At 43.1% G+C, this 20,797-nt stretch overlaps 2 protein-coding genes across 3 annotated transcripts; both read left to right on the top strand.

Moving 5' to 3' along the window:
* Positions 1–5,516: 5,516 nt before the first annotated feature.
* LOC310838342 (serine protease inhibitor Kazal-type 6-like) lies at positions 5,517–9,300 on the top strand. 2 transcript variants are annotated; one of them, XM_083725512.1, is made up of 5 exons: positions 5,517–5,531; positions 5,917–5,981; positions 6,840–6,865; positions 7,471–7,589; positions 9,070–9,300. In XM_083725512.1, the coding sequence occupies exons 2-5, from the start codon at positions 5,924–5,926 to the stop codon at positions 9,116–9,118; spliced, it is 252 nt and encodes an 83-aa protein (XP_083581638.1). In that variant the 5' UTR covers positions 5,517–5,531; positions 5,917–5,923; the 3' UTR covers positions 9,119–9,300. The 2 variants fall into 2 exon arrangements, with proteins under 2 accessions (XP_083581638.1, XP_083581637.1); XM_083725511.1 differs by lacking the exon at positions 5,517–5,531 and adding an exon at positions 5,572–5,784.
* Positions 9,301–14,776: 5,476 nt separating this feature from the next.
* Positions 14,777–20,344, top strand: LOC310836392 (ovomucoid-like). Its single transcript, XM_083721509.1, has 4 exons — positions 14,777–15,084; positions 17,324–17,349; positions 18,692–18,822; positions 20,163–20,344. The coding sequence occupies exons 1-4, from the start codon at positions 15,021–15,023 to the stop codon at positions 20,206–20,208; spliced, it is 267 nt and encodes an 88-aa protein (XP_083577635.1). The 5' UTR covers positions 14,777–15,020; the 3' UTR covers positions 20,209–20,344.
* The last annotated feature ends 453 nt before the right edge of the window (positions 20,345–20,797 follow it).

Below are 20,797 nucleotides of genomic sequence, written 5' to 3'. Positions count from 1 at the left end.
GTGTTGCTCAGTTGTTATCTCACTCTTCCCAGTGCATTTCCCTGTCATTTTCCTTATTGCAGAAAGTCCCATTTTTGAGGTCCCCTGAAGGAAAGGGATACCTGGGGGAGAGAGAGAGATAGCCAGGCCATGGCTGGATGGAAGGGACAGTAGGTAAATTAATGATTTATTGCAGCTGTAACAATAAAAGTTCCCTCCCTCTGTCTGACTGGGCAGTCCTGTGGGAAAGGGTGAAGGAGGGGCAGGAGTCAATGGGAATAATGTTGTCTCATGCCTATATCACATTTCAGCTTGAGTGACAGGGGTGTCCCATGTGGAAACTGGAGGTGAAAGCACAGAACCTTAAAATATGCACATGGCAATTAATTTATGGTGGAAAAGTGCCAGTTGATATATTCAGATTTTGGATAGTCCGGTTCCCTCCAAAAATCTTGCTTAGGTCAATGTGACAGGTACATAACTTTTGCTAACACAAAATAAAAACAGTAACAAAAATGTTGTTGTTGTTGTCAGCAGCAGCAGCAGCAGCAGTATTCTCATGCACTATTTCCACTTTCAATGTTGAAAAGCTTTGAAAATATGAAAGAGATTTCATAAAAACCAAAAGCAGTTTGTTTTGTGGGCCTTGTTCACATTTGTAGCATTCGTGCTGCCGTCATGTTTCACATTTATTCTATGAAATATCCCCAGAAATGGAAGGCACTTTGTGAAATGGATGGAGCCTATATCCCATGTATTACAATGCAAAGTGTGTCATTAAAAAAATAATAATAATCCAGGGCAGCTTTCTAATATAATACCTTTATTCTTCTGGGCTCAGGTGTGTCTCTGAAGCACCTCTGACCAAGGCATCCCTGTCCTCATAACGAGGAGGCATGGAGGTTATTTTACAGAAATTACAGGTCAGCAAAAATAGATGGTTTGTTCTTCGATGGCTGGGAAGAGAAGATATGGAAACTATGCATCAGCACTGTTTTGTGGCAGCGTAGAACTAATAAGGCATGGATTAATCATTTTACGTTTAGGAATATATAGTATATCATTTAGGAATATATCTATACCAGATCAATATATAGTATATCATCCTGGCCACTATTTCAGGTTTTGATTACTTTCCTCATCACAATTGCTTTCGGCAGGCACTGGGAGAATGATATTGGAACAGACATCTACACAGTTGGGTGTAGGGGTCAGCTGGGTACACTCTCCCCAGATCTCCGAGGGGCACCTTGGGGTCAAAGGCAGGGGCCTTCTGGACTTAGACTGTCATGCCAAGAATGCCTTGTGCCTCCAAATCGGCTGGGGACTCCCACCCCGGGACTCGGACAAATTCTGCATGGGTCTGCACCTACACAGCCAAGCATTCTGGTCCTGCACAGCATTCCTTGGTAATATATATTTCATCTGTTACATTTCTCTTGCATTGTGCATCTATCAGGTATCAGGGGTCAACAACCTTTTTCAGCCATGGGCCGGTCCACCGTCCCTTGGGCCAGACTATATTGGGGGGGGGATGAATGAATTCTTATGCCCCACAAATAACCCAGAGATGCATTTTGAATAAAAGGACACATTCTACTCATGTAAAAACACGCTGATTCCTGGACTGTCCGCGGGCCAGATTGAGAAGGCAATTGGGCCGCATCTGGCCCCCGGGCCTTAGGTTGCTTCATCATCTCTTCTCCTCTCCTGAGGGCTTCCTAAAGACACACAGCAAAATTATTTTGAGTTTTACAATCTACCCTGATTGTCTCAGATTTGATGGGATTTTTATCATAAAAGGCTTGGTCCTAAGTTTCTTCTGAGCATCACAGCATCTCACCAAATGTTTTAAGAGGCATTTGGCCCACCAGTAATAATTACATTTCAGAGAGGACAGGGGAGGACATTTCCCCCCCTCTCATCCCTTGAAACCAGCTGGGTGTGTGTGGGTGTGTGTGTGTGTGTGTGTGTGTTTTATATATACACAAGCTGTACATACATACACATGATGACATTTAAATCAGCCTGTAGCACCTTTCTTTCATCTTTTCCAGTTTGGGAACATGTCACTCATGAAGTGCTTGTTGTACATCAAACTGAATGACTGGATGTCTATTGTTCTCTTGTAAGATCATTGTTTTTCTTCAAAGTACTTAAAAAGTAGCATCAAAGCCACACCCTTTCCCACACCTAACAACAGAAGGGTTAGAGTTTTATCCAAAAGTAAGCACGGCCATGTTGGGTGCCGAGATCTCATGCGATTTTGTGTTGATCTCCCCCTTTCCCCCCCCCCCCCCGGTGCTTTTTCCGGGGCCATGATTTTGGTGTCTTGGTGGACCACAAACTTAACATGAATCAACAGTGTGATGCAGCAGCAAAGAAAGCTAACACTATTCTAGGCTGCGTCAACAGAATTATAGTGTCCAGATCAAGGGAAGTAATAGTCAGACCACACTTGGAATACTGTGTCCAATTCTGGGCACCACAATTTAAGAAGGATGTTGACAAGCTGGAATGTGTACAGAGGAGGGCAACCAAGATGATCAAGGGTCTGGAAACTGAGCCTTACAAGGAGTGCTTGAAGGAGCTGGGTATGTTTAGCCTGGAAAATAGGAGACTGAGAGGAGATATGATAGCCATCTTCAAATATCTAAAGGCTGTCACATGGAAGAGGGAACATGCTTGTTTTCTCCTGCTCTGGAGGGTAGGACTTGAACCAATGTCTTCAAGCTGCAAGAAAGGAGATTCTGACTAAACATTTGAAAAAAAACGTTCTGACAGTAAGAGCTGTTCAGCAGTGGAAGAGACTCCCTCAGGATATTGTGGACTCTCCTTCCTTGGAGGTTGTAAGCAGAGGTTGGATGGCCATTTGTCATGGATGCTTTAGCCGAGATTCCTACATTACGGGGGGTTGGATTAGATGATCCTTGGGGTCCCAACTCTAAGATTCTATGATTCTATGATCTTGTGTGTTGCCCCCAAATGTGTGTTTTTGGACAACATGTGAGCACAGCTCTGAAAAAGCGTGTCTTTTGGGATCTGTGATCTCACGTGGGTCATGTGACACATGCGGGAATACAGGCAGGAAGTCGTGCGTCCCTGTTTTTCAGACTCAGGATGTTGGAGTGTTTGCAATGGCCAGCCAGATATATTCAGAAAGCCCACAGGTTCTCCTTTGGCTTGGGGAGTGTGTCCTGTGACAGAGCAAGTTCTCCTTTCACAAGTTAATAAAAAGTGGGGATAGAGTGGCTGAACACACTCTGGAATTTCCTTGTACATCTATGCAGAGTCCCTGGGTGAACAACTCTGAGATGATAAGAACTCATAATAATAATAATAATAATAATAATAATAATAATAATAATAATTTATTATTTATACCCCGCCCATCTGGCTGAGTTTCCCCAGCCACTCTGGGCGGCTCCCAATCAGTGTTAAAAACAGTACAGCATTACATATTAAAAACTTCCCTGAACAGGGCTGCCTTAAGATGTCTTCTGAATGTCAGGTAATTCTTTATCTCTTTGACATCTGATGGGAGGGCGTTCCACAGGGCGGGTGCCACTACCGAGAAGGCCCTCTGTCTGGTTCCCTGTAGCCTCACTTCTCGCAATGAGGGAACCGCCAGAAGGCCCTCAGCGCTGGATCTCAGTGTCCGGGCTGAACAATGGGCTTACTCAGCCTTACTCTTCTGAGCAAGCCATATTACCAACCATAACAGTACTGAGTTGAATTAATTAAGCCTTTGGAAGTCAGATTTGTTCATTTAGGTGGCCCTCTTCGGCTTCTAGGCTCCTTGAAACATTACCCTAATATCAAGAAGATATTTTACCTATGACTTAAAACTGGTGTGGACAATATGAGCACAACAGGCCAGTAGTTCAGTGAATCTGATATGGGACAATCCATTCTAGGTGACAGATCCTCCAAGGGTCCCTATCTTCCAGGGACAGTCCCATATTTAGAGAAGCCGTTCCGGTTCCGGTTTCTGATTTGATCCCAGAATGTCCCGCTTTTCCTTAGGATGTCCCTATTTTCATTGGAGAAATGTTGGAAGGTATGAGGTAATGGTGGACACAGCAATGGTTTCCCTGCACAGTTCCAGCTGAAATGAATGGGAGATGAGGAAGGAGGCAGCAATGTTCTAGCACAGTTCCCATTCGTTGCAGTGGAACTCAAGCAAGAGAAACTCCCAGTGGATTGTCCTCAGTGCCGGATTACCAAATAAGCGAGTTACCTATGGCTCCCACACCTTTTAGGGGTCCTACGACAATGGATCAAAATAACATTGATTTGATCTCAAAAGAAAATTACAAACACATATTAGGAGATAATTTGCAAAGGGCTCCCCAAGATTTCAACTGCCTAGGGGCCGCCACAGGGTTTAATCCTGCACTGATGGTCCTGCTTATGTATATGTTTTGCAACCTAAATTGTTTGTACATTTGCTTTTGAGCTAGGTAAAGTGAGCCTTACTTTGCGTACTGATCTTGCCCTCTAAGAACCACATAAACCACCTTCAGTGTCCTTGCTGTAATCCAGCTTCATTCATTTCAGTGTCAGTATAATGTATGTTATATGCAAAGTGTGCACTGCTGGACATCTGAGTCACAGTATGAGTCTTCTGATCTGCCACAAGTATTACAATGGATATTCTTTGTTGAACAGGAAGGATCCATGTTAAAATTCACCCTGCCAATATTTATTCAAAGGTTCAATTTTAAAAAACCCTTCAAAAATAGAAGTCACCTTCAAATACAGTAATCTCCCCCAAATATCTGCTGAAACCATCTTCCCAGGAGTGAAGATGAATCAGCCTTCCAAGTGCAGGGCAGTCCTCCATAAAATAGGCCACCCTACACCTGACATAAGTCACACATCAAGACAACCAAAATGTGTAAGGGGAGTAAGGGGAGAGGTATTCCTTAAGTACCATCATGTATTCTTCCCCAGCCTGGGGTCCTCCAGATGTTCTAGATTTCCCTCCCATCAGCCATGCTGTCTAGTGCTGATGAAAGTTGTAGTTTAGAGCATTTGGAGAGCACCAGACCAGTGAAGGTTGCTGTGCCATTCCAGCCAGTGAGGATGCTGAGCTTCAGAATTTTATTTTATTTTAATCAACCCTACATTATGACCATCCAAAGCATGAGTAGCAAATCTGGGTCTAGAACTTACCATTTGTGGTTCATTCTGAGTTTCCCTGCTGGACCACAGGGACTCTCTGTTTAGGAACAAACCTATAACGTCCTTTTATCTCTTTGTAGAATTGAAAAAACAAAACTGACACTGTCTAAATAGTTCAGAGGAGTGTCAGAAGCAGCAGCAGCAGCACATGTAACCTATGAGACTCCACAAGCAGCAATGAAGTTGTGCTCTTTTATATTGCCTTCTCCCAACACTTCTCGTGAACAAATTTAGACTCTGCTTCCAAAATAGAAAGCTGTGTTGGAGCCATTATGTTCTCCAAATCTCAATCCTTCTATTATTATCTTTCCTGTGCCCATTAAGAAACAACTCATAACACGTTGAATCTACACTGCAAGGACTTGGTAAGAATCCCATGTCACCAGTGCTGTTGCCCTGCTGGGTGACTGGCTGGGAAGTTCCAAGCTGTGAGAAGGCTATGATTAGGGAGGAAATGGAAAGTAGCAATTGATGGATAAATTACAAGCTCCAAGGAGTGCCTCGCATAATTATTGTTGTAGTCTGGGCTTGTTGTGGATATAGCAGCATGCCTAAAGGATGCGACAACCCCATAAACATCTGCTGGTGTCTTGGGCCAATGGTTGCTCTTAAAAGAAGGTAAAGATGTTTTCTCACCAGGTGGGGCCTACTGTGCTGGGCATATAAATAAATGGAGAGTTTGATGGATCAGAGCTTCCCCTGAGTTCCAGCACTGACAACCCATCCGCTTGACTTGAACCCAACTTATAGGAGCAGAATGAAAACTGCAGGTGTCTTTGTGCTGCTGAGCCTGGCTGTATTCTGTCTCTTCTCAGGTAAGTGAGGGGGGGGGGGGGGAAGGACTCCAGTCTTTAAAAAACAGCCTCAGTCTCCATAAAAGACTGCTCCCAAGAGGGAGAGGTACTGTCCCAGAGTGTACCAGAATATTTTCCTTCTACCGCTTGTTGTAAAATGAATTGTGCTTCTGTTGACAACACCAGTAGGGATATTAAAAGATAAGACAATTCTTGCTTGAAAGCATCATCACCTGAGCATTTCACCTATATAAGACTGTAAGCTGTGTAAACTTCAGCTATCCAGATTCTGGTGTCCATATCTGACATAACTGCTGTTCCTCATTGTTTTCTTTCACACACTCTTGGGAATACAAGTACAGTAAGATTTATGCAGATCTGTACAAGTATGGTTTAGTGGTCACGTATGACAACATGATTAAACAGTTTTACTGATTGTACTTTTATATGGCTGTTTTAAATGGGTTGTATTATTTTATTATTATTTTTTTAAAAAAATGTGTATACCACCCTGGGCTTCTTTGGAAGTAAGGAGAGGATAAAAATCTTAACAAAGCAAATAAATACATTAGGAAGAAAATGCTAAGCTAGTGCAATGGTGCTACCTACACACATCAGGACTGCGTGATTTTTGTATAATATTATGTGTACCTAACAATGACGGTTTTTCTAATTGAGGGAAACTTTGAGCAGCAATTGCAGAATTCTTTTCTTTCTCCCCTTGCAATTTTGTATGGTGTACACTGCCCTGTCATATTTTCATGAAAGTGAAGTTTATAAAGTGCAGTTTATAAATACATACAACATTCTGATTCTATTACTCCTTCGGTATTAGGTCTATAATATGTTAGTAAGCCTTGCTGTTCCTTTCTGTTACAGATGTTACCAGCCAACGTGAGGGAGAGGTCAGTGCAGCTGTTTTTATTTCCTCCTGGGATGTTGCTTGTATATTGCCCCATTTCAAATCTAGACATACTATTAGGTTGCTGGGAAGAGAAGAGGTCCTATCTTGACCCTGAAAGGGATTGTTCTCCAATCCCGTGGTCCTACACACCTGTCTTCTCCCTTTGTGTTAGCATCTGGGGAAGGGGCAAATAGAACATAGCTCTTCCAAGTTTTCTGATCAAGGCAAGCAATTTTAAGGGGCATGGACAACATTGATTAGGCTATCCTGATTCAAAATTGGCTGTTATAAGACTGTTTAAGCTGGTATGTGGAATGGCCCGTGTTTCTGTCATGAGTGCAAAATGGCAGGACTAATAGGACCATAGGCACAGATTCCTAGGGATCAAGGCAGTTTCGGGGAGGGGGCTATTTTATTTTTTTAGGAAGCTGGCCCCCTCAGTGTTCAGATGGGATTTGGCTCTGCCTCTAGCTCCTCACGACATTACATACGCGGCATCAGGACATTGTGTGACATCCTGTCGGGCCCCCTCAATCATCTTGAGAATCTGGATCCTCTGAACTATAAAGAAAACTATCACTTAAAGGCTGTTTCTTATCCCTTTAGGCTATTGACTGCAGTGAGTTTGATAACAATGAACCATACTGCACCAGGGAATCTAACCCTCACTGCGGCACAGATGGCCAGACCTACGGAAACAAGTGTGCTTTTTGCAAGGCAGTTGAGTAAGTATATTGAAGAGAGCTCTATACGCACAGCGGATGAAAGTATAACTGTTATGTTGCTTTCATGGTCAACTCCAGGCTTGGGGACTGAAAAAATGTCCACTGACTGATGTGCACTCACTCTTGTAAGTTGGCTACCACTATGCTACAGTTAGAGAAACTTATTTTCAGGATTTGCATGTCCTCTCCTTTTATGGAAATTATGTTTCCACCAACTTTATGTTTCTGCCCAGAGACCCCCATTGAATCCAGCCTTGCTAGGAATTAGTTTCTTGTTGAAGTCAGGAAGAAATTTGCCTCTATACGATGTTGGAATAGGGTTCGCACATTTAAGCATTCAACAAGTGAATGTACTTGTGATCTTCTGAGACTATATTAGAGCCAAATCAGAGAGATTCCCACTGGTATTAAAAAACAACAACCAACCAACCAACCTGGGTTTACAAGAGATTGCTGTTCTATGAGTTAAGACTTTACAAGGATGTATAACTATGCAAACAAGGTAGGGGAGTTTTCCCAGTGTGATGCATCAGCTACAAGAGGATTAAAAGAGGGAGTTGTTTGGCTCCTTCCAAGCTGTTGGTGACAACTCTCCCTATCGTAGCAGGATTGAGAAACAGTCAGTGTATTATGTGATACAGCTTTCTGGTCCTTGAATACACAGTCAAGATGAGGTAAAATGGGAGTCAAGAAGGCTTTCCAATCACGAGAAGGTGAGGCTCAGTGCCTTGCAGAGTTCTTTGCCCCTCACCAGAACTGGCAGACAAGAAATAAATGATAAAAAAATAATTCTGCATGCAAATAATGTCCATTTCTATTATTGGTATTCTTTTTGCACGAGTCAGAGTTTAGCTTTGGCACACAAAATGTGTTGCTTTGAGGTAGAGAAAAAATAGATATGTGAAAGATGCATCTTTCAGATTGTGCACTGTTTGACTGTGTCCCTAAAAATGTCGCTGCCCTTAACAGTTGCTTGAGTTGCCTGTGGTGTTGGGTCTGCACTGGCCCTTATTGGCAGTCAAGGGGGACTCTTGCTGTTAAATGGACTGGTCTGTGTTTACTCACTGCTATTCCTCCCAATAAACAGATAGCAATTAAATCAGGACATCCCATTTTTGGGTGCCCTGCTCTCAGTAGGGCGCCCAAAAACACACATTATTGTGATGTCACATGGACCATGCGGGAGTGCAGCCAGGAATACGTCTGTCCCGGTTTTTGGCCTCAACATGTTGGAGGGTATGATATAGGTACAAAATGACAAAGTAAGACTTTTTCAGCATCTCACAATCAGGATCCCTACAAATAAAAAATGAGAAGTGAAGGAAAATTAACTCAGGAATTTTCTCTTCCTTAAAAGTTCTGAACTTGGCCTTCCATAAGTAGACTGGTATGTCATTATTCATCAGTTCCTGCCGTGTATAATCCTGTTTCTTCACAGACCAATGGCTTTAATTTACATGTGTAAATCCTATTTTTCTAGGAAAAGTAATGGGAGTCTCGGTCTCCTGCACATGGGAAGATGCTCTTGAAGGTTTCACTGTTGCAGCTGAACACTAAGATGTCATATTCTACGCTGTACTGGTGAATGCTTAGAGAAGCTCTATGTAGGGGTGTGAGCTGTCATTGCTGCTGTGCTCCCCTCCCCGCTTTGGGCTCCTGGTGATGCTACTGTCTCCAGCACACATCTTCAATAAAGCAAAACTCAGCAGAATGTTTTGGCTCTTCTTTGTACAATGAGAAGCCTCAGAATGATGCAAAGGATACGTTCCACTTAATATTCACTAGGGGGCTCCGTTGACTGGTGAGTCCCTATTCTTCCCTGTTTCCAATCCCTCTCGCTCTCATAAAATGTCTGTTGGAAAGGAGCAAACACTCTCCATGCAAGAAGTTTCAGAGAGTATTATGTTGGGTGCAAGATAAAACTATGAATACTTTCTGTGATTTGCAAATTCAGGAGCATGGGGTTAATTGGGAGTAGGGCATGTTGTTCAGGAGACCATGGCTCTACACAGGTCTGCACATAATTCCGCGTCTGTGTTGCCTCTTTTCCTTTTCCTAATACACAGCCAGAATGATGATAGTGGCGGCAACATAGTTAAGACCCAAAAGAAAATGAGAGAGAGAGAGAGAGAGAGAGAGTGTTGTTGGAGCCAGGGGCCATCTTAATATCAGAGCTTGCTTTTTGAGCAGATCTGAAGATCCAAATCTGCCAGTCTAAACTAGTTTGAAGCTCCTTTTCCACTTCTTCTTGTTATTGTTTAGTCGTTTCTGACTCTTTGTGACCCCATGGACCAGAGCACACCAGACACTCCTGTCTTCCACTGCCTCCCACAGTTTGGTAATAACTCATGTTCGTAGCTTCGAGTTTTCACTATATATTACACACACACACACACACACACACACACACACACACACTGTTCTAGATTCAAGGTGTGCTCACAGCCAAAACAAAACTATTTCTAAATAACTTTTCTCTAGGACAAAAGTTGCTTTTCAGATTTTCAACATCAACTGAAAATTCCAAAGTCCACAATTTTGCAATCTCGCCCTGTAGGTGTGTTTCATATCCGTGGCATTAAACCCTCTTTGGTGACCCATTGAGCAAAGAAATTACCCTATTAATCCTGCAGGCAAGATGACCCAGCACCATCGAACACAATCCTGATATTCAGATCTGAAAAGCAGATCAACAAGTCTTTCTCAGCAAATGTCAGAGACAGATTTATTATCTATTCGTTTAAAAGATTCACACACACCCTTCCCACAGCTGCTCAAGATGGTTCAGCTGAAATTATATGGAATTTTATGTGCTTCCAGCACATATAAAAACACAATAAAACCCTTTGTAAGCATATATGCAGCACCCGATTTTGCATTAATACATATCCCATGTCATGCATAGCTCAGCTATGCTGATAATACCAAGGTTGCAGGTTTGATCCCCATATGAGACAGCTTCACATTCCTGCATTGCAGCGGGTTGGACTAGATGATCCTCAGGGTCCCTTCCAACTCTCCAGTTCTATGATTCTATGCATATGATTGTACATCTGCATGTTTCTCAGATAGCCCTATTATTATTATTATTATTATTATTATTATTATTATTATTATTATTATTTTAAAAAACTGACTTTGGGCTAGATTGGATAACTCCCATTGAGTCCAGCCCACTCCATGGAAAGAGAGAGTGCTGACTCCAGCTCCCCTCTTCTCTTGCATATCTGCCCTACTCTAGGTGTCTCTCCATGCCCATGTGGGGTTGAAATACACCTTGTGCATGTAAAATCCAACGCGCATAGGCAAAACAAAGTTGGTCTCCATAAAACAAATCCCAGTAACTGGCCGTTGGATATTTGGCATGTTTGCTCTGAATTTTATATATACACAAACACACACTCAAGGATGTGTAAGGACAATTGTAGACATGTTGGGTTGGCAAGGAAAGAAAGCACTCTCTTGCACACTTCCAAGCCTTTTGGGCTAGACTAGGGGACAAACTTCATCCAATCCTGCTCATAACTTGAAGGCAAAGAGAATAAAACCATTTAAACAAGGTTTTCAGTTGGAAGACTGGAGGTTGTGTTGTTTTAGTTGCCAGACGCACTGAAAACAATGCATTGTTTGGGCTACAGGAAGAATCAATGTATGCAAAGCACTTGTTAAGGAGAATTTTTGCCACAGGGTTCTCTGCAGTTCAGGTCCCACTGATATTAATTACATCAAGGGGGAAAAGAAAAGAAGAAGAAGCAGATGGCTTGAAGTTCAAAAATCTTTTTGTGACTTTCCACTGCATCACTCTGCCAGACAGGTGCCTTATTTATCACTTTCATCTCCCAGCTTCAGGTAACACTGGTTATATTATTGTAATTACAAGGGCATTTAGAAGACATCCTGGTGCCATTGATCTGAAGCCATGCGCTCTGCCTCTATTCCCTTCTAATAAAGAAAGGAGCAGAAAAGACTTCAGACAGCAGTAACATTTTTAGGAATATTAGTCATATTTCCCCCCCTAAAATGGGGACCACACAATGTGCAGCTGAATGTATGGTTGCATCCTAAATCTGAACACTTTTTTAAACCATATATATTCAAACATGCAAAATGTCAATGTTTGGTTCACCGTAATTTCTCCTTTAAACCTCCTGCTAGGTGAGGAGGATGTTCTTGTTGTTACATTTCATTCTTCCTGGGGCAAAATATGCTTGGGGTGGGAGTAGTTCCACAGGACGGACACCACTACCTAGAAGGCCCTCTGCCTGGTCCCCTGTAACCTCACTTCTCGCAATGGGGGTACCGCCAAAAGGCCCTCGGAGCTGGACCACAGTGTCTGGGCTGAACGATGGGGATGGAGATGCTCCTTCAGTAAAGAGTCAGACACAGGACTGAAACACACCCAAATGTCACTGAAGGGAAGAGCTATAGCTCAGTTGTGGAGCATCTGCTTTGTATCAGAAGGTCCCAGCTTCAACCCCAGCATCTCCAGGGAGGACTGGGAGAGAACGCCCTCTGAACCCCCTGGAAAGCTGCTGCTAAATTAATCAGTGGTCTGATAAGGAACTTCCTGTGCTAAATATGCTTACTGGGATGGTGCCCCATTGAACAGAATGAGAGTGAATTTTGAGTTAGCATGTAAATATTCAAGGGGGAAAACCATATGGTACTGCCCATGTAGGTATGAAATCTCATGTTTTAGAGCACCTACACAAAAAATACTTTTGCTTGGTGCTTTTTCTCCTGCATCCTAAGCCCACAGGCAAGGGAACATTTGTGACGAAGCACTTGGTTTTTTAATTCCCCTCCTGCATTCTCAGCTGATTAGAGAAAGCTGTGCCTCCTTCTTTTCACGAACCACATGCTTTCTTGTTACTGCTAGTTTGCACACATGTTCAAAACACTACATATTTCTTAAGAAGTGTGGAACCTGTTTTCAAGCAAGGTGCACCATGCATGTTCTTTACCTAAACAGATTAGAAAATGTATGGGGAACTTTTGATCCACTAGATCAGAGGTTTTCAACCTTTTTGAGTCCACGGTTCCCATGAAGAGTTTGGATTTGATATCCTGCCTTTCACTCCCTTTCAGGAGTCTCAAAGCAGCTAACATTCTCCTTTCCCTTCCTCCCCCACAACAAACACTCTGTGAGGTGAGTGGGGCTGAGAGACTTCAGAGAAGTGTGACTGGCCCAAGGTCACCCAGCAGCTGCATGTGGAGGAGCGGAGACGCGAACCCGGTTCCCCAGATTACGAGACTACCGCTCAACCACTACACCACACTGGCTCCTTGACCAACTACCTTCTTTCTGCGGCACCCCTGTGGGGCTCAGGAGCCCAGTAATGTCACCCCTGCAGAGCTGGTGGTCTCTTGCTCTTTTCTGAACATCCTTCCTTGTGGAGTGTTCCCTCAGACTCCTCCCCTCTCCTTGGGAGTCCTCTGAGCTGCTGCTGCTGCCCCTGGTCTCTGAGCTCCCCCCCCCCAAGAGATGGTCCTCCTCACACTGCCCCACAGGGGCCTGGGAAGAGGATGCCTCCAGCCTTAGTGACCCAACGGAGACTGGCCAGAGATGAACATGAGGCGAGCAATTTACCTTGGGAGGCAGCAGTGGACACCAACAGGCCTGCATGGGGAAAGGCTCCCCTTTGGTGCTGGGCACTCAGCTCCCAGGCAGGTCTTGCACACAGCAAGCACAAGAAAGGCCAGCACAGCACCTGCCTGCCTGCCTGCCTGCCTGCCTGCCCAACCTCCCACTTGTCTGTCCATTCCCAACAGCAAGGTCTGGTGGACTGGCTGGCTGGCTGGCTTGCTTACTCCAAGGCCACCTCAGCTCCTGACAATCAGTATGCCCCTTCCTCAGGGGCACCATTTGCCTGAGGAGCTTGTAGCCAGGAATGCTTCAGTGAACAGCTGTGCAAGCCTTTGGGAGGCAGAGACACAAGAGGGCATCAGAGGAGAAAGGGAAGGAAGGAATGTGGGATGGAGGCCAGTGTTGCCCGCTGCACCCCTGACCATCATTCAAGGCACCCCAGGGTGCCACGGCTCACTGGTTGAAAACCACTGCACTAGACTATGATGATGATATGTTTATTTATGCTTCACCTTTCCCCTGACAAGACAGAGGAAAACAAGTATAGCTAAAAACATAGACTATAAATTCATTGCAAAACAATTAAACATTCATACAATTAAAACTATCTACAATACGTTTAAAATATGCAAGCAATTACAATCAGTGCTTTTCCCCCCTAGAAAAATAGGTGCCGGTTACTCACCATAATGTTGTTATAGTAAGTGCCACACTTTTTAACAACAATAAAAGAGGCGTCAGTACTGCATACCATTGAGTACCTCCTGGAAAAAAGGACTGAATTCACCTAATGTTTTGCAGTGGCCCTTCCATCCAGCCACTTCATGATGTTACTGTGTCCTGACGTCCACACGTACCTTCTCCATGGGGGGCAACAAGTCAGATGTTTTGTTTGCCCTGTGGGAACGTTGCTCCCACAAGCAGGACAAAAGAAAGTGGCAGGCCTTCCCACCCCAACTTGGAAGAACAGGCATGTGCTTCAGTCTCAGACTAGGTGAGGTGAGAGTTCATGTTTTTTCCCCACTTAGCAGATTGGTTATCCATCTCCATATATGGCTGAAGCCCTCAAAAACACCTATGGTGAGCTCATTGCATCTGACAGGTGATTGCAAAAGAATGACGTGCAAGCGAATGTGGAGCAAACCAACACACTTTCTTTGCAACATTTCTATGAAAAGCAGAGCCACTGTATTGGTGCAGTGGTGTGTGTGTGTGTGTGTAACACAAAGTCAAGTGTCAGCATTAGGCCACTGTTCCAAGAGTGGACACAGCACCAGCCTTTAGAACTAATGCTCAGCTTGCTCTGCAACAGGCTTCCTAGGCGGGTTATTAGGTCGTTACTTTTCATTTATGGACAGAGCACTGGGGTGGTAACTCTGACGCATGCAGCTGAGAGGAATGCATCTGTATAGCTTTCAGTCTTAATCAGTGTGTGTGTTTATGGTTCCTGCAGTCAAATGCTGTTTTGACAGGCCACAGCCTACGTGCCTGTAACTACTGTCAAGCAGTTGTTTCTTTCTGGTCTCCCTGCTGCGCAACATGGGAAATGGCCAAGTTATCTCAGTTATGAGTTTCAGATGTTTACAAAGCAGCACATAATTGCCCCACTTGTTCCTACAAATTGGTCTGCAGCCAAACCTCTTTAGAAATATCTAAAAAGGCCGGGACCTTTGGAGTTCTACTATTTACTACAAATCATTAAGGCAGGGGGAGAAGATGTCATCATTGCAAGTGTGCACAGAATGAGACTTTTTGGATATATATAAATACAGGGATTCCATTGCTGGGGAGCATTGGGAGACTGGACACCACCAAAAGCATCAGCATCAAATCACACTGTCTCCATGATGAAGGCTGCAGCTGTGCTGTTTCTCCTCCTAGGACTCTATTGCTGCTTCTTTGCCTCAGGTGAGTATATATATATATTTTTACTTCATGAAGATGTTGACCCAGTGCGCAGCAGCTATGAAAAGGGTGGTTGCTATATTATTTTCTTTATCATTATTAAGATTTCTTACCCACTTTTTGCCATAAGATCCCAAGGTAGGTTATAACAGCCTTTAAAAATACATTCTTAAAGTCAGTTAAAACAATTTAAAATCAGAAGAGTAGAGTGGGTTACATATATATTTATGCATGCATGTATGTATGTATGTATGTACACACACAGAGAGAAGTAAATGAGCCTTTTGTCTGTTCCGGGAGGATCAGGGAGTAAATAGAGTTAAGCAGTCCAATGGGAATGCTTTTGCTCAGTGCCAGAGCACATGCGTTGCATGCGAAAGGTTTCAGGTTTAACCCTAAAACCCTGGAGAGACACTGCCTGTCAGTGCAGACAATACTAAACTAGATAGAGCAGTGGTCTCTTTCAGTTTAAGACAGCTTCCTATGTCTCTCTGAATATCACCTGTCTTGTCACCTGAATGTCACCTGTCTTGAAAAGAATGATTCATGTCATTTATGGATATATTTTAAAATGCAGATTAATGGCAGATTAAATTGATGGATTATGCCAAAATGGCAAAAATAACCAGAAGAATCAGAAATCAGGAAAACCAAAATTTTAATAAAGAATGGGGTAAATTTATAATTTATCTTAAAAACCATTGTAAACAGTTAAAACTGTTAGTAGGATTGGAATAACACTTGTAGTTTAATGGTGAATTTTGGATAAAACGGAGATGTAAAAGATCTGGATTATTATAAAAGATGCAGGAGGAAATGATTAACAATAGGACCCACAAAAGGGAGGAGGGAAGTTCAGGAGATTCTGTGGAATCTTGTCTTTATGTTGTATGTTGGATATGTGATTGTAAAACTGTAATTTGAAAAACCAAATAAATAAATTAAAAAGGAAATGCAGCCCAACAGGTAAAATTCATTTTTAGGTCTTGGGGCCAAAGGAGATAGCCTAGGGCTTCCTTTTTGCACAATGGGCCCATTGGGATGCAGGTGGCACTGTGGTCTAAACCACAGAGCCTTGGGCTTACCAATTGGAAGGTCGGTGGTTTGAATCTCCACGAGGGGTGAGCTCCCGTTTCTCTGTCCCAGCTCCTACCAACCTAACAGTTTGAAAGCACGTCAAAGTGCAAGTAGATAAATAGGTACCACTCTGGCGGGAAGGTAAACAGTGTTTCCGTGGCCTGCTCTGGTTCGCCAAAAGTGGCTTAGTCATGGTGGCCACATGACCCGGAAGCTGTACACCGGCTCCCTCGGCCAGTAAAGCGAGATGAGCACCGCAACCCCAGAGTCGGCCACGACTGGACTTAACTGCCAGGGGTCCTTTACCTTTACCTTTAATGCACATAAGCAATGTGAGTTTGCTAAACTTTTCTCATTACAAGTGATGTGCATTTGCTTCTTATACCAATAGCCCCTTGAAAGGCCAGTGAGGGACGTCAGTATTCTCATCTCCATTTTGCAGATAAGGAACTGAGTATGACTGGTAGTGGCTACCCTAAGACCACCCAGTGCAGACATAACAAAAGTAAAATTTGAAACCTCGAATCCGCAGGTCATCATCCTAGCATCAACAAACCAAATGAACATAAAGAGAGTGGTGACCACTGGCAAAGGGCTACCTGGACCACTCTGCAGCTGCCACCTGGGAGGGATCCTAGTTGTTTTAATTTTTGCAGCTAGGTGGCTATGGCCAAGAAAGTGTGACAACAGGAGTCTTTATAGAGCAGCAAAGGTATCAGCAAAGTTACACCATCTCTCTACACTGGCCTTTAAAGACCTCTACATAGGCACCTCCACACACAGTGGCCTTTTTGTGCTCTCCAGCCCTCCCAGGCTTGCCACTGGCCAGGGTGATGTAAGGACCACACACACAAACAATCACGTAAGGCTGGTGTTGTGCAAATTCTGTGAACGCTGACTTTTAGCACAGTGCTCTGAGTGGTTTGCCAAAGGTGTGCCAAAGGTGAATGCGTGGGTAGTTCTGCTCATTCATATTATTATCATAAGAACCAGCATTTCATGTGTCTTGACGAATTTGTATGTGTATTCCCAAGGGCAATGAGGATCAGGTTGTTTTACACACTGTAAAAGAAAATATAAAATTGAGAAGCTTTTACACAATAAGCTTTAATTCAGTTTTTTAAAATGGTTTTCATCTCTGTTGTTTCTTTGCTTTCTCTTGCAGATGCTCGTCATTCCTATGAGCCACAGGTGAGTCCATCTGTTGGTTGTTTTCTGTGGATATCTAGATAGCAATAGCATGTTTGAGCAAGATCCCTTGTGTGGAAACTAAATAAAAAGTCCGTCATTACACTACCATGAGAAATGGAGATCCTGAAACAAATCTTACCATATTCTCTAAGTACAAGTCTCATAATGCATGTTCCAGACATGGGATGATCCCTTGCATGAATTCACATCCATTGGACTTCAGTGAACAGACAGGAGGTGCGGGGGCAGCTTTAAGTATTCTGGCCTCGTCCTGCACTTCACAATTTCTTTGTGAATCCGCAAAATATGCTTGTATGATTGCTTATCCATCCAGACACTGGTCACAGGAGACATACTGTCTCTCAAAACATAATGCAATTCTTTCTGCTGAGGGCATAGTTCTGGGAGTCTGAAAAGGCAAAGTTCTGTTCATTAGGAAATAAATGATATCAAAGATGAAACTTCCAATACCATAAGGCTGTACTCCTTAGAGTACTCCTCAGAATAGATCCATTGAAATGAATAAACATGACTAGCTTAGGTCCATTTATTTTATTTATTTTTTATAAATAATTTTTATTAATTTACAACAAAAGCACACAATAATTTCACATCCAATTTTTCACAAAGTATTTCTTTTCTGGACTTCCTTCAGCTTTTCCGCAAATCATTCGTAGTCATTATTTAATTTACGCATTTCTTAGGTTTGTATTGTCATTATTTGAGCCTTTCTTTTTCTATTCCCTTTTAACAATACTTCTCACATTTCACAGTGCTTCTTTAAATCCCTCTAGCGTTATCTGTCCCAGGTCCATTTATTTTAATGGCTCTACTGTACTTTGAGTTGAACTTCACTGGAGGCAACACATGACTATAACTTGGAATTCTGTGTTTATATGCTTGGCAAAAAAAGGGGGGGCAGAGGCGTCCGGGGGTGGGGAACTTTGACAACCACTAGTGCACCAATGTGTTTTGATTATATATGACTTTGGCTTTATGTGCTATCCATGGAACACAACCTCTGCATATGTTGTTGGTCTACTGTATAGTTCTGCCACTTCCACTCCTTAAACTGAATACTGAAAAAGGTGCAGAAGAGGGCAGCCGAAATGATCAAGGGTCTGATTTGACAAAACAGGACATTCTGGGGTTATGTGCTGTCTTTGCTCACAAACCTACTTGAGCTGATTCCATTTTCTGTAACCAGGAAAAGCACATATGCTTTGGAGTTTGCATAATTTCCCCAAAGCTAAAAAGGCGAAGAGAGCAATTCAGTCAAGATTTAAATTCAGCAGTGCCAAAATGGCCATGGTTTTAAGAAGAGAACCTTTCCCTTTTCCAGGTTGACTGCAGTGCTTATATGAAGCTTTCCGACAGGACCAAACCTAAAGGATGCACCCTGGAGTACTTCCCAGTATGTGGTTCCAATGGCCAAACGTACACCAACAAATGTCTCTTTTGCAGAGCAGCCATGTAAGTAGGAAAATATCACTCCTGAATAAGTGAAGCAGAGATAAGCTACTTTTGTGAAGGGGACACATGTCTCCTATAATGTGATAGACTCATTCAGACATCAATGCTAGTGTTGTTGTAGTGTTGCTGTACATAATAGTGCTCTCTCTTGCCCATATAAGTAAATGCACAGAGTACAATAACACATTTCAAGGTAGTCATCCTCTGAGCCAATGCCAGCAAGCCTTTCCTCATATCCTCAAGGTTAGTGGGTGTTGTCAACACAAGGGATGAGAAATGATTTCAATTTTGCTTGCATTTTAATGAGAAATCACCTAATTTCTACTTCTTAAACCAATATGTGAACTGAAACACAACAATCCTTTGAAATTCATGCTTCTCTGAATTTTGCAATGTCATTAGAAACCTAGGCAGCTGCCAGATGCAGAATCGATGCATTGGTCCACCTAGCTCAGTATAGTCTAAACACTAACTGGCATCAGCTGTCCAGGATTTCAGGCAAAGGTCACTCCCAGGCCAGCCCTACCTGCAAATGCCAGGGATTGGAACTAAAATCTTCTGTATGCAAAACAGGTTCTCTACCACTGAGCTGCACCAGTTCTCCTAGCAGGCAATGCATATATTAGGGTGAAGTGTGCATTAAAATGTATACATTTGTGAAAGTAACATACAGAAATGCATTCTGTTCAAGGAAATTGCTTGTAAAAAATGAATGCACATTATTCAAAGCTGCATGCTAAATGCACACATTAGTGGAGATTCACACTAATACGCTGGCAGAAATGTGGAAAACTGAAATTACGATGGGGGAAATGAAAAGCTGAGAGAAACCAAAATGGACATGTTTGTCCATCCCTAAACCCACAGAAATTTCATTTCTGGAACATGGGGGATCAGCAGAGGCACCGAATCGAGATTTTTCTCTAAGGCTATCCACTTAGGGCACTAGAGCTAGTACAGCTGAACTCCAAATCAAGGTTCCTGGTTTGAAGGTTGTCTCTACTGTGAACTCACTAGGTGGCAATAAGCAAGCCGCACTCTATTCCACCCCATCTACAGCCTTTGGCCCAATAATACTGACCTATCTGACAGCAGGACTGGGGAACCTGTGGCCCTCCAGATCTTTTTGGACTCCCATCTGCCCCAGTCAGTATGGCCAAAGGTCAGGGGTGATGAGAGCTGTAGTCCAGCAACATCTGGAGGGCCACAGGCTTCACATCTGTGTCCGATCAGATTGTTGTATGGATTGCAACCAAGTGCATATGTCAGACACTTGAAAACACTGCGCAAATGTTAAGTATTATTATTAGCTTTGTTTTATTTTCTTGTTTTCACCCTAGAGCAAGTCAAGGGAAGATCCATTTTAAGCATTATGGGAAATGCTGAGTCATTGCCACACACAGTCCATGGAGGCGTGTTCTGTTCATCTCTGGCAGCTCTGCCTTGCTCTTTTCATCTCATCCTGCTGCATCCTAATCCACTCAAGCTTTTGTTCTTTTCAAGTTTCTCCTGATCTGTTGATTTAAAATAAAGACTCCCCAGTCTTATGTGGAATGATTAATTTTTAAGAAACATTTGCAGGACCTAAGCTCAGTGTTAAGTGCTTTCACTGCTACTTGACACACCCAGAATCCCCAGGGTCATATAGAGAGGTTCTACACCAGCAGCAGATGCCTCTAGGAAATCTAGCACAGGCATGGATACTCTTCACATAAACTGGGGAAGATCTATGTGACAAGCTATGCTGAAGGTTGCATCTGTGGTGTGATGTTCTCTGGCAGGCAACCAAGCCCCGATAAGAAGTAATAACTCTCCAGCAGTTTTGTGTACATTTATTAACAAAAAAAAAGACACATCCACCACGCCTGCTCGTATTTACGATAGTTGGTCAGTCTGAAATTTCACCCCTCCGACAGCAGGAAGGACGCCAAACTCCCGCCTTTCCCCTCTTGCCCTTCCATTACCATCTGATCTT

The sequence above is a fragment of the Podarcis gaigeae genome, assembly GCF_964106915.1.
Source record: "Podarcis gaigeae genome assembly, chromosome: 2".
Lineage (NCBI taxonomy): Eukaryota > Metazoa > Chordata > Lepidosauria > Squamata > Lacertidae > Podarcis > Podarcis gaigeae.
The sequence above is the reverse complement of the archived record's forward strand: the minus strand, read 5'-3'. Positions and strand labels throughout refer to the sequence as shown.

Excerpts from the sequence above, each read along its gene's own strand:
- LOC310838342 (XM_083725511.1), top strand. The coding sequence starts at position 5,714 with ATGCCTAAAGGATGCGACAACCCCATAAACATCTGCTGGTGTCTTGGG. Across the intron at positions 5,785-5,916 it reads ATGGTTGCTCTTAAAAGAAG|GAGCAGAATGAAAACTGCAG; the intron begins GTAAAGATGTTT and ends CCCAACTTATAG. Across the intron at positions 5,982-6,839 it reads TGTATTCTGTCTCTTCTCAG|ATGTTACCAGCCAACGTGAG; the intron begins GTAAGTGAGGGG and ends TTTCTGTTACAG.
- LOC310836392 (XM_083721509.1), top strand. The coding sequence starts at position 15,021 with ATGATGAAGGCTGCAGCTGTGCTGTTTCTCCTCCTAGGACTCTATTGC. Across the intron at positions 17,350-18,691 it reads GTCATTCCTATGAGCCACAG|GTTGACTGCAGTGCTTATAT; the intron begins GTGAGTCCATCT and ends TCCCTTTTCCAG. Across the intron at positions 18,823-20,162 it reads CTCTTTTGCAGAGCAGCCAT|AGCAAGTCAAGGGAAGATCC; the intron begins GTAAGTAGGAAA and ends TTTTCACCCTAG.